The 12,429-nt window shown below is 42.8% G+C and overlaps 1 protein-coding gene across 4 annotated transcripts in view; it reads left to right on the top strand.

The window, feature by feature from the left end:
- Window positions 1-12,429, top strand: part of PTCH1 (patched 1) — a 61,232-nt gene that overhangs the window by 26,833 nt on the left and 21,970 nt on the right. For 3 of the 4 annotated variants that reach the window (XM_055427433.2, XM_055427437.2, XM_055427436.2), the window contains 8 exons: window positions 475-622; window positions 1,465-1,596; window positions 2,024-2,179; window positions 2,859-2,957; window positions 3,442-3,567; window positions 9,078-9,196; window positions 9,821-10,223; window positions 10,638-10,947. In XM_055427433.2, the coding sequence (XP_055283408.2) occupies window positions 475-622; window positions 1,465-1,596; window positions 2,024-2,179; window positions 2,859-2,957; window positions 3,442-3,567; window positions 9,078-9,196; window positions 9,821-10,223; window positions 10,638-10,947 (1,493 nt within the window). The remainder of the gene's footprint in view (window positions 1-474; window positions 623-1,464; window positions 1,597-2,023; window positions 2,180-2,858; window positions 2,958-3,441; window positions 3,568-9,077; window positions 9,197-9,820; window positions 10,224-10,637; window positions 10,948-12,429) is intronic. The other variant, XM_055427434.2, reaches the window with a different exon arrangement.

Genomic DNA, 12,429 nt, shown 5'->3' with positions numbered 1-12,429 from the left:
TGTCACAGACTGTTAAAAGGAAAGACCAGCAACTGACGGCTAAATGAGAATTATCCTCTGTGCACTTGTGGACTCCGCTCCGTCAAGTGTCAGGCACGCCGTCTGAGATTTCTCCCTCGAGAGAGCCGCCGTCTGGGATTTCTGCACAAGCAAGCATGCAACGCTGAGCCCAGCATATCTGGTCAAGCTATCTACTCCCCTACCCTTCCTGTTTCATTGGATAGAAACTGAGAAAGGAAATTGCCTATTAATTTAATTTGGGGGCATATCTGTAAAAGGTTTGTAAGGTTACACCTTTAATATGGTACATCAATCTATTAAATAAAATAACCATCCAGGTCCCATTTTAATGGAAACATGTGCTCACGTAGGACAGGATGGCTGCGGTGAGTCAAGGGTGCTGGGTGGGGATTTTGCACAGTGAGAGCTGCTCCCCGGGGATGCTCATGTTGTGGCTTTTCCACCCCATCACAGTGCCCATGCTCTGCAGACCATGTTTCAGTTAATGACTCCCAAGCAAATGTATGAACACTTCAAGGGTTATGAGTATGTCTCGCACATCAACTGGAACGAGGACAAGGCAGCAGCCATCCTGGAGGCTTGGCAGAGGACGTACGTGGAGGTAAACAGCTGGTGTTCTGATGCCCTTTGAATCTTAGTACAGACCCCTTAGTTACTAAGTACTTCATTTTCATGTTTTTAAAGCATTGTTTGCCTTCGCATTTATTTTCATAGTAGATTGTAATTCTGGGAATCTGGTGGGATGAGAACTTTCTCCTTTTCTTTCCACTGAAAATCTTCCTATCTGGGTGATGCTAATTCTAACTGCAATGCCCTGAAACATTGTGAGGAACCAGTTGTGAACCCCAGAGCCGAAGCATAACAGAGTTTAAAAAAACACTTGGTTAGCAAGAAAAGGTGTCTGGAAAACATTAGCAAGGCATAGAATCTGTTCACAGCTGCAGTCCCCTTGGTTAGGTCATGTGACAGGAGCTGGCCTTTGTTTCCCAAGCAGTGACCTCCACTGAGCTGCATGTGACCTTTTAAAAGTGGCCAGCAAATGAAAGTGGAGGGGGGTGGGGGAGAGGAGTACCCATAAGAATGAGTTGTTTTGGATTAGGGGAGAACTGATGCACTGGCAGATCAGTTGTAGAGTTATGGAGAGGAGAATGGCAGTCTGAGATGCAGAGTAAATAGAGCTCTCAGAGTGAACTTCAGTTACACAGGCTCACCAGCTTACTGCAGCCCCACATTCTCACTTGATTAGCAATAGCCTTCACTGTCCTGGGCCCAGGTCATTTCTTGTTAATCCAAGTCCAAATACCACTCATGTAGAACTCTTTTTAAGGCATCCAGAAGTAGTGGGGGTTAGGCAAAGGGGACATGTCACTTAAAGTCTGTGCTCTTGAAGCTCATTGCAGCTTAAATCCCATCTGGGAATTTATCTTTGCATTGTGACCACAGGTGGTTCATCAGAGTGTTGCTCAGAACTCCACTCAGAAGGTGCTTTCCTTTACCACGACGACCCTGGATGATATCCTCAAGTCCTTCTCTGATGTCAGCGTCATCCGAGTGGCCAGTGGCTATTTACTGATGGTAATAGTCAGTTCACTTCTTCCGGGGGAGGAGGGGCTGGTTTTGTTTTTCAGTTTTTACCTTTTCATGACTGCCCCTGCTTTTTAACTGCTCTTAACACACACGTGCATCCAAGACAGTGAGAGCTCGGCTTCATAACGGTTTAAAAAGTGGTCATGTAAAGCATTTATTACCATTTGCAGTTTGCCCATCTTTGACTTGTATCATTTCGTGTGATGTCTGTAATGTAAATTTTTGTTGTTGTTGGGATTTAATAAGTTCTACCTTTTGATTTGGGGTGATGGGTGGGGGAAAACATTAGAATCTTTACACATTCTAATGTTTGGCTTTTGTTTTGTGTCTCCCCCTCCCTCTCCCTCCTCCTCCAATTCCCCTTCATTCCTTCACCTCCCCCCACCAACCCCTGCCCCAACTGTTCTGCTTGCAGCTTGCCTATGCCTGTTTAACCATGCTGCGCTGGGACTGCTCCAAGTCCCAGGGTGCCGTGGGGCTGGCTGGCGTCCTGTTGGTTGCACTGTCAGTGGCTGCAGGATTGGGCCTGTGCTCATTGATCGGGATTTCCTTTAATGCTGCAACAACTCAGGTACTAAAGGAGCCATCCGTCCGCTATTCATTGACAAACACCCCTCTCCAGGCTTGGCCTAGTTGGCCTCCTATGTGTCCGTGTCACCTAAAGGGTCTTCCAGTCTTTTTTCACTTGGATACCCCATTCCTCAGAGAGTGCTGTCTCTAAATGGACCACTTGACAGTGGGCAGGTCTGAATGGGCTTGTTGATTAGTCAGAAATGCCTCATTTATCAGTGGAATTTATATCATGTATTCGAGCAGTGGGTCTTAATCTTGAATGTGCATTAGCATCACCTGGAGGGTGCTTGTGCAACCTGATTGCTGGGCCCCATTGCCAGAGTTTCTAATGCAGTCCATCTAGGGTGGGGGTGGGGCGGCTAGCCAGCTCCTATCAGAGCTGGTCTAGGGCTCATGCTCTGAGGACCACTGCTTTAAATGAGTTAGATTCCATTTCATTTATTAACTTAAAACATTATTATACATGGAACTTAGTAATGTACAAGGTCTACTGTGAGCTACAACTTCTGCATATGGGGATTTCATTATCAGATAAAAGTAAATTTTTCGCGTGAGTTCATGTGAGCTGTCCTTTGGGCAGCTCACAGGGGTGCTGGCAGCAATGTCTTCAGCGGCTTCAGGATTCTCAGCATTGGGCCCCGTGTGCCTCATGTCCCTGTGCTGTGTCTCCACTGCAGGTGTTGCCATTTCTTGCTCTGGGCGTTGGCGTGGATGACGTCTTTCTTCTGGCGCACGCCTTCAGTGAGACGGGACAGAATAAAAGAATTCCTTTTGAGGTAATAGAAAAGCAAAAGAAGAAAGCTTTGAGGAAGGCAGAAGTCCCTCCGTCTTCCTTGAGTGTTTGTCCTTTCCCTTTTCTCAATCTGCCCCAGGAACTATTTCAGTCCCAAGTCAGAAGACACATTACTGACTGTAAATAAGTAAGGAGAATCTTAGGACACTTGTTCCAGAATGTTCTTTGAGTTTTCTGGTCACCTTATTCTCATTTCTCCTTGCCCCTTTTTAATCATATTAAAATTTTACTTAAATCATTATCTTGCAGCATTGTGCTTTGGATAGAAATGACCATGAACAACACATGCCTGTAGATAGGTTTTCAGTGTTGGTGTTAGAGAGAAAGGCAGAGATGTCCCCTCACGTAAGCATTGTAAAATACTAGTTCTCTTGTTTTGCCGCTGATTTGAATTGTTAGTTGTTCAGACAACATGTGGCCTGAGGCCCCACCTTGCAGCTCCCAGCACTGTGGTTTCTCTTTCTCAGGACAGGACCGGGGAGTGCCTCAAGCGCACGGGAGCCAGCGTGGCCCTCACCTCCATCAGCAATGTCACAGCCTTCTTCATGGCCGCGTTGATCCCAATTCCTGCTCTGCGGGCGTTCTCCCTGCAGGTGCGTCTCTCCAGGGACTGGGTCTGTGAGCACTGTGCTCATAGTGAGCCTCCCAGGTCTCCTTTTCTCCACTGATGTTCTTACAGTCCTACCACCATGAAGTAAAGAAGCAGGCCAGCATTTGGGGCTCTCTCTTCTGGCGTGGATGCTTCTTTAAGCAATGACGCTGTCACTCCCTTTGAGACAAAGTTCTAGGGTTCTTTCTTTCCTTTCAAGCCCTGTAGCTCCAAAGCCCTGAGGCCTGGGCATCCTCATAACCTATTGCCTTAGGGAGTTGCCCTTTTCTTGAGAGTTAAACTAAAATGGTACCAGGCTACTTTGTGTGGGATGCCTAGAAGCCCCTGCTCCAGATGAGCAGGAGTCCTTGGATTGGTCCCTGGTGCAGCCAGTTCTTTATCACCCCTGCTTCTAAATTCTGTGCTCGACTGCCCTCCCCTGCTGGCCACCCTCTCTTGATTTCCCTGAATGGAAATGGAGAAAATATTAGTCACTAAGTCGTGTTTTACTCTTTATGACCCTATGGACTGTAGCCCGCCAGCTCCTCTGTCCATGAAATTCTTCAGGCAAGAATACTAGAGTGAGTGGCCGTGCTGTCTTCCAGGAGATCTTCCTGACCCAGGGTTTGAACCCAGGTCGCCTGCATTGCGGGCGTATTCTTTACCTTCTGAGCCACCAGGAAGGCCCTAATTTCCCTAAAGTAACCCCCAACACAAAGCCATGCACAAAGCAGACTCACTGACATGGGATGAGGTTGCAATGTAGCCCAGACTAGGCGAGAACATAAAACTGAGCATGACATACTTCACAAGGTGGGGAGATATTGTCCAGTCTCTGCCTGGGGGCGTTCCTTGGTCTGTTTGCTGCCTTTCCTTCCTTGGTTCACCCCACAGTCTCTCCTGGTCCCTCTTCTCTTTCCTTTTGGTTCCCTACCCTATTCTCAAGTTGCCCCCCAAAACTCAGAATTCCTCTCCCTTTCTTATGCAAGTTTGTCCCTCTTTGTTCTGCTCCTTCCAAACCAGGCCCTTTCACACCTAGAGGCCTCTGAAATATTGTGCCAAGGAGCCAGCTGAGTTGTAAGAATGAAGAGTTCCCTCGACTGGGGATGCAGCTATGGTATGGGCATTGCTCTTCAGCTGCTTGAAACTCATGGGACATCCTGCAATTGGTCAACACAGCAGATAAAGAAGGCTACTTGACCAATTTGTGACGTGGTCTTCCTCAAGGATATTATTGAGGTTTTGTGAATTAAATTCAAATTTTAAAGCTTCAACTGTTGTCCAAGAAAGATTAAAGAAGCAGTGACTTTCCTTTCTCTCTGTGTCTTACAGTGCAGTAGTAACTCATGAGATGGCCAAGTTTTTAAAGGAAACATTTTGTTGCCACTTTTTAAACTTTTGTTACATCCATCCAGCTTTATTCATGCTGCCTTGCTCCTTTTAATCACCAAAAGGTTCTAAGGATTGTGACCAGGAGAAGAAATTGACAAATCATCAATTAGGGTTATATTTATATTTTTATTAACACACTCCAGCTCTTTCTTTAGCTTTCCGATATGAATCTTGTTTCACTAATCACCTGTATAGGCCTAAGCAACTAGTGATCTTACTAGATGTGGACACTGCATTTGTTTAATATTTGGTGTAAAATTTTGTACCCATCACTATGACCACCAGAACCCCCAAAAGAGAAATACTAAAAAAAGGTTCTTTTCATTTTTATTATAAATATATAAAAAATAGAAGTAGTGAGTGAATAAATGAACAAAGTTAAATCTGAAAGTGGGACCAAAGTTCAAGGAAAATGAAAATATAACTGCTCAGTAATACGAAAGGTAAATAACAGATGCCCACTAATTAGTAATTTTTTTGGTACAGCTAAAGTTGTAGGATGCCTTTTGCACAGGCATGCATGTGTGCGACACCTGTTGATAGCCTGCTCTTGTCTTGTATACAGCAGGTTCTGGCACTGAGAAATGGCGCTAGCGTCTTTTAACAGTGGGCCCCTCCCTCTTGCCTCTGTCCTTCTCTGCCTGCCTTTTCCCTCGCTGTTCTGGCTGCCTCACAGTCCTTCTTTTCTTCTTGTCCCTCTCTCTCATTTTCTCCTGTTCTCTCAGTACAAACTGATGATTCATCAAGGCATACTCTCCTTTAATGATATCCTATGGTGTGGTGGTCTGAAAAGCTACATGAGTTTTCCTTACATCTTTTAGAAAATCCAGTTCGCTAAGTTCTAAGGTAAGCACCTTACTGAGATGAATTGAATGCTGTTGGTTTTGCACTTCTTTTCCAGGGTACTGGAGTATCTAGAAAATTGCATCTACAGGTTTTCTAGGAATCTTCATTTATTAAAAAATGGCCTCCTGTGATACTGGTTCATTCTCTGTTAAAAAAAAAAAAAAGGATGGAAAATGTAAGGAAAAAAAGCATGCTGTGATTTTTGCAGTAGCCATCAGAAATTTTATGCTTGGTTCCCTTTAAAATGTATTGACATTTGAAATTGACCATTATATAATTTCTCTTTCCTTTAGAAACCATGTTAAGTTGATACTTTGGTTATTCATTTGTATTTGTATTTTCAGGATGCTATAGGTTAAGCATCTAAAGGGACATATCCAAAACAGTTCTGTCCAGTAATAAACCGATATTTAGAATTTTTCCCTGTCGAGCTTTTTCAGTTGTGTAACCTTGTCAAAATAAATAGATTTTTTTTCCCCAAAGAAACCTCTTTGTCAGTCTTCACCATCTGTCCAAACGCCACCTCTATACCATAAGGCAGTGGCACTGTCTAGAATTCTTTGAGAACCAATGCCGTGCACCAGGGTTTTGCTGGTAACTGAATGGTATTTGTTCTTCAATGAAAACTCCCTAAACAGGATGCCTTATTGTTCCAGATGGTAAGAGGGTTTAGATGAGGGCTGCTCTAGGCAGGCCAGTTCCTCTCTGCTCTGCAGGTGTCTCAGTGCAGGGGAATGGGACATTTCCTTTAAGCGCAGCAGTTAGAATTGATTGATGGTATAAAATCATCCCCTGAAAAGCGGGTATAAAATCAGCTTTTCAGGTTTACCTAAAATTTCTTAAACTGCTGTTTGCTGTAGTGGTGGTGACCCTCCTGTCTGACTGAGAAATTCTTGCTGTTTGTTTTTACCATTTCCGTGCTCTTTAGAGGATATTGGAGTTCTACTACTTTCTTATCAGAAAATACCCTACTTGTGTATTTAATAAGCTATTGGACAATAAGTTGAGATGGGAGACTACCTTGGGTTTCTTCTTTAATTGCTCCATTTCCCCTACAAAGAGACAAAGCAAGAGGCCCATCAAATTTCTTGGATGGATGAGGCTGGTATCAGATGCATCCCCCATCCACTGCAGAAAGCGTCAGTGTTGTTCTGGCCATAACATCTGGGTCACCTGTATACATGTTCGTGTATATGAATTTTTTTCACAGTATCCCCAGGAACTTCTATTCAAAATGAGGTGCCCAGAGTTTCTTATTATACTCCTGATCTAAGCTTGACTGTAATAAAAAGAGAAGCTGAAAGGATCCAACCCCCAAGGTTGACGTTTCCTGGAAAACCCTTGAGAATCAGACCCATTCTCCCCTCTGTTCTGATTGGTCAGGAATCCTACCCGCACCGTCCCCGACACCCCCCAACCAGTCACCATGTCTGTCCCCTGAGACAGACACATCAAGCCTGAGTCTGAGTCCAATTTACTGGGAACCTCAGGTTGGTGACCTTCCTCTGAATCACTGGTCTTTATTAGGTAACAGGGATGACAGCAGTACTGATGTCCGCCTCCTGGTTGCAGCAGGAATCAAATAGATCCTGTATAACTTAGCTACCTGTCCTTCCATCACTCCTGTCCCTTTCTCTTACTCTTAACAGAATTTTAAACTTAGCAATGCTTCATAGCTCCTGAACTCAGACACGACCTATTGAATTTCCTCCACACATCCTTCCTCCCTGGTTTCCCCAAATCCTTTTTTGTCTTCTCCATCTCCCAAGAAACCTTTCTTGACCACCCTCCCCACCCCCATGTGTACCCCCAGCTGCATGTTCCCCCTCCTCTGAGCCACTCTGGAACTATGGCCTACTTTTATTACTACATTTATCAGCTTAAACTGTAATTTGTTTCTAGCTGTGTCTTTCCTTGAGAACAGGATTTTTGTCTTATTTATCTTTGTGTCATCCGTATCTAATATGGAGCCCTGACTTTTTAAATTATTCACCTTTTAGATTAACCCTCTAGTCAAAATAGTGAGTTGCTTGTAACATATTAGACAGGTCTTTAAAATACCTTATCACAGTGGCTGATTAACATGTTTCATATATTTTGAGTTGATGAGGAGTTTTCAAGGCATGTTTAAAAGAGAGAGATTGGGTCATTTTTAGGAGACTCTTGGTTATTTTTGGGTTTTGTAGACTGGACAGAGTATTAATCATTGAAAAGCATCTCTCCAAAACTTGGGCTTGCATTTCGCCTCAAGCATTAATTAAAAAATTACTATCCAAAGATGTTTGCGAAGTTCTCTGATACTGTTTCATACCACTTATAATCAAGTTTTCTTTTCTCACCCTGAGACATTTACCCAGTTTGAGATGGTTTTACAACTAAGCAGTTCTTTGAAAAACCCCGTAAGAGGTTTTATTTTTCAAGCAAATTTCTGATGATTTCTTGGTTGCTTAGCATTCCACTCGCATTTTTTCATCGTGCTCCTTCTTTCCATGCCTTTCTGAATGGGAGAGCCTTTCAACTGTCCTCTGTTGACTTTCCCCTATTAACAGCCCAATTGTATAATTTTTACTAGGTCAGCAGGAGACTTGCCAAAGCACTACAGAATCTAGCCCCATGTTTATTCTGTTACGGAGTGACTTTTGAATCTGCACTTATTTACTCTGCACACTAGAATCACACACAGGAATTTCTGCTTAACTCTCCTTGACCTTTTATATTACTGCCCTTACACACCCCCAGGCTACTCCAGAGGCTATTTGGAATGTGCCTATTAAAAACCTCAGGGGATGTGTTTGAAATTTCATTTCATGTTTTAAAGGTGACATTTTGATATACTCGATCCACTTTATATATAAAATTTCTAAGTGTAAAACCAGGGCTGCGTGAACTCTTAGGAACATTCTAAGAGGAAAATGTTTCTTTTTGTCTTCAAGTAAAATATCAAGTATATTCTTTGTTCTGCCTTTGTCAGTTTGGTTTGGTTAGGTTGCTAGAAGATGTTAGTTTAGTTTAGTTCCTGTGTTTGTACCCCATGGACTCATGGAATTATTAGAGATGGAAAGAATCAGAATGATGAGTCCCTCCTATTATAGTCAGATGGTCTCTTAGTGATGGACGAGAAGCAAAGTGATAAATTCTAGCATCTTATTTCGGGTTTAAATACCTCAGTAAGAAAGTGAAAAGAGGATATGTTTAAAGCATCTTTATTTTTTCAAAGCAGTCCTCTGACTGGGAGGAGATGTGTTAGTGACCTCTACATTTTTTTTTCCCTCCCAGGCGGCTGTAGTAGTGGTATTCAATTTTGCTATGGTTCTGCTGATTTTTCCTGCAATTCTCAGCATGGATTTGTATCGACGTGAGGACAGGAGATTGGATATTTTCTGCTGTTTTACAAGGTACATTTGCTGTCTGCTGTGGCCTTTATGTGTTGGGAACATAGTGGTAATGTTTAGAGGACTTTTTAGTCTGTGCACTTGGAATGAAGTGTAGTTAACAGTGTGCTGGACACAGGGGAGATGATGGACAGAGGATGCCTGCTCAGGGAGATGTCGGAGTCACAGGGGCTCTCCCCTCTCTCGAGCATCCTCACAGCCCCGAGGTCATGATACAGGTGGTCATTGTCTATCACACACCAATGTTGCTGATCGCTGGGAGTGTGTTGTATCCCTCTGAATTAGGGCAGAACAATGGTTTAAAACCACCATCTGGAAAAAATACCACACTTTGGGTGGTTTGGTTTTTGAGTCTTTTTTTAAAGGAATTCTGCATTAAAGAGGTTCATCAGCATGTAACTTGATTTTTGTCAGCCAGATTCAGGATCAACCATCCGTTTGGCCTCCTTTGGCTTACTTATGTCTCTGTCCAGATAGATAAACCAGATGATGTTTGTGGAGTTCAATGATAACATTTTGTTCCTAAATCAGAACCATGTAAAGCGGGTAGTATCAGTCATTGGCAAAAATGAAGGCATTGTTTCCTTGTTTCAATATCCCACTGCAATATAATTCCCCCTCTTTCAGCCCCTGTGTCAGCAGAGTGATTCAGGTTGAACCCCAGGCCTACACAGAGACTCACGATAACACCCGCTACAGCCCCCCGCCCCCCTACAGCAGCCACAGCTTCGCCCATGAAACCCAGATCACCATGCAGTCCACGGTGCAGCTTCGCACAGAGTATGACCCCCACACGCACGTGTACTACACCACTGCCGAGCCACGCTCCGAGATCTCCGTGCAGCCCGTCACCACGGCTCAGGACACACTCAGCTGCCAGAGCCCTGAGAGCACCAGCTCCACAAGGGACCTGCTCTCCCAGTTCTCTGACTCCAGCCTCCACTGCCTTGAGCCCCCCTGCACCAGGTGGACACTCTCATCTTTTGCTGAGAAGCACTATGCTCCTTTCCTCTTAAAACCAAAAGCCAAGGTAATTACCAAAACAGAAGACTCTGTTCTTCAAAAAATAACAAAGCAGGCACCTTTGAAATTCATTAGATTGCTTCTTCAGATGTGATATATTTCAGGCCTCCTAACAAGTCAGCCCATTTAGAGCTGGAGGCCATTTTAATGAGCTCATCTTCTACAGGCATGAATCTCTATGTGGCAAATATTTCTTTCAAATTTACATCCTTGCATTTTTAACATTTTATTCTTTGTGAGCTTGTTTTAAAATGCATTTACCATGATTTTCTGTTTTTATTGCTCTGGAAAAACAACCCCTACATGCTGTTTCCAGGCAGTGTTATGGTAAGAGTGAGGTATAAACCAAACAGCTCATCTTTGTCGAGAGAGTCGGTTGTATTCCTCTGCGTCTGATCTCAGGCCCCTTATTCTGTTGCAGGTCGTGGTGATCTTCCTTTTCCTGGGCCTGCTGGGGGTCAGCCTTTATGGGACCACCCGAGTGCGTGATGGGCTGGATCTTACAGACATTGTGCCTCGGGAAACTAGAGAATATGACTTTATTGCTGCACAATTCAAATACTTTTCTTTCTACAACATGTATATAGTCACTCAGAAAGCAGATTACCCGAATATCCAGCACTTACTTTATGACCTTCATAAGAGTTTCAGTAATGTGAAGTATGTCATGCTGGAAGAAAATAAACAGCTTCCCAAAATGTGGCTGCACTACTTCAGAGACTGGCTCCAAGGTAAGATGCTGCTGGAGGGCACCCATCCTTTGTGAACATTCGCCGTTTGGTCTTTGGTGTGTTCGATTTCCACAGGTTCTCTTTGTTCACTTTACTCAAGTGTTAGATTATAATGTAACACTGACATGTTTCATTGAATTCTAAGGATTGCTTAGAATTCTTATACAGACGCTGGGGCAGCTCCCAAATCTGGTTTTTACCCGTTAAACAATGCAAACAATTCAAATAGCCAATTCAGAAACTCCTGTAAGAATTTATGACTACACAGTAGGAAATGGAAAAGTAGGTTATAAAATATGGAGCTGGATACTTCTAGTACGTTTTTTTTGAATGGTGATTAGTTTGGTGACCAAGTGAAATTCAAATATTGATGGAATTTCTAGGCTGACTCACTGCCAGAACATAGCTTACTACACCAGTAGTTTGCATCATTGGAGAATATAATTTAAAATTCATATTTTGACCATCTCTTGACTTGGCATATGAAATAAATGCTCAATCGCATCTGATAGTGTATCATAAAATCAATTCTGCTTTAAAATGTCTTTCTTCGCTTCTTACCTTGTCCTTAGAAACATTTCTAGGAAATAGTAGTAAACTGGAGAGAAAGAGGGCCTAAATTTGCTCCTAACTGTTGACTGAATATGAATGTATTCAGTAATTCTAAGAACATCTGTTCATTTATTATGTGTTGACAATGCAAAGTGAAGTGGAGAATCAAGATAATTATACACACAGTTCAAGCAAAAATATTCTTACTTAAATACCCAAATAATTATGGCCCGAACATTTTTTGGCTTAAGTTATCCAAATGATTGTCTTAATTTCCCACTTAATTAAGCTTGTTTAAATACAGATTTAAATGCCTTTTTTGGTCTTAAGTCAATACACTTGTATGTAAAGATTAAGCAGCCAGTTTCCCTGTGAGTTTGCATGAAATGGTAAACAATATGAATTCGATTGAAAATTGTTCAATACAGATTCTAGCTTCAACTCATGTTCCCAGAATTTTGTTCTTGCTTGTATATCAGATTTGACCTCTTTCTGATGAAGGCAAAGAGGACTATTTTTTAACATGCTCATGAGATTAACTTAAATTTGTTCCAGGTCTAATTTTTTACAGTAGTATGGGTAGCAGTGGTTTTTTTCAGATAATGGATCAAAAGAGGACCCAGAAAGTTGAGAGATTCCCTGCTTTTCATTTTTCCCTCTTTGGCCAAAGATATGCAAATAACTTGCCACAAATAACAAAGAGATCTTCAGAGCACTGCCAGTATCTGAGCGAAGAAGGGTTATTGTGGAATTGATTCCAGTGTCTTTGGTCATTCCTTTGGATGCTTAGTATGGCATGTTAGGCAGAGCTTGGGAAGGGGGCAGCAGGGCATTGTCTCCAGGCAGTGCAGAAAGCTAACCTTTTTATGGCGTATTGTAAATTATCCTCATGCTTTCATCCCTTTAAAGACCTAAAACATTTGGACTTGA

Source organism: Moschus berezovskii, chromosome 7 (genome assembly GCF_049115385.1).
Source record: "Moschus berezovskii isolate FMDL1 chromosome 7, NW_MosBer_1.0, whole genome shotgun sequence".
Classification (NCBI taxonomy): domain Eukaryota; kingdom Metazoa; phylum Chordata; class Mammalia; order Artiodactyla; family Moschidae; genus Moschus; species Moschus berezovskii.
The sequence above is the reverse complement of the archived record's forward strand: the minus strand, read 5'-3'. Positions and strand labels throughout refer to the sequence as shown.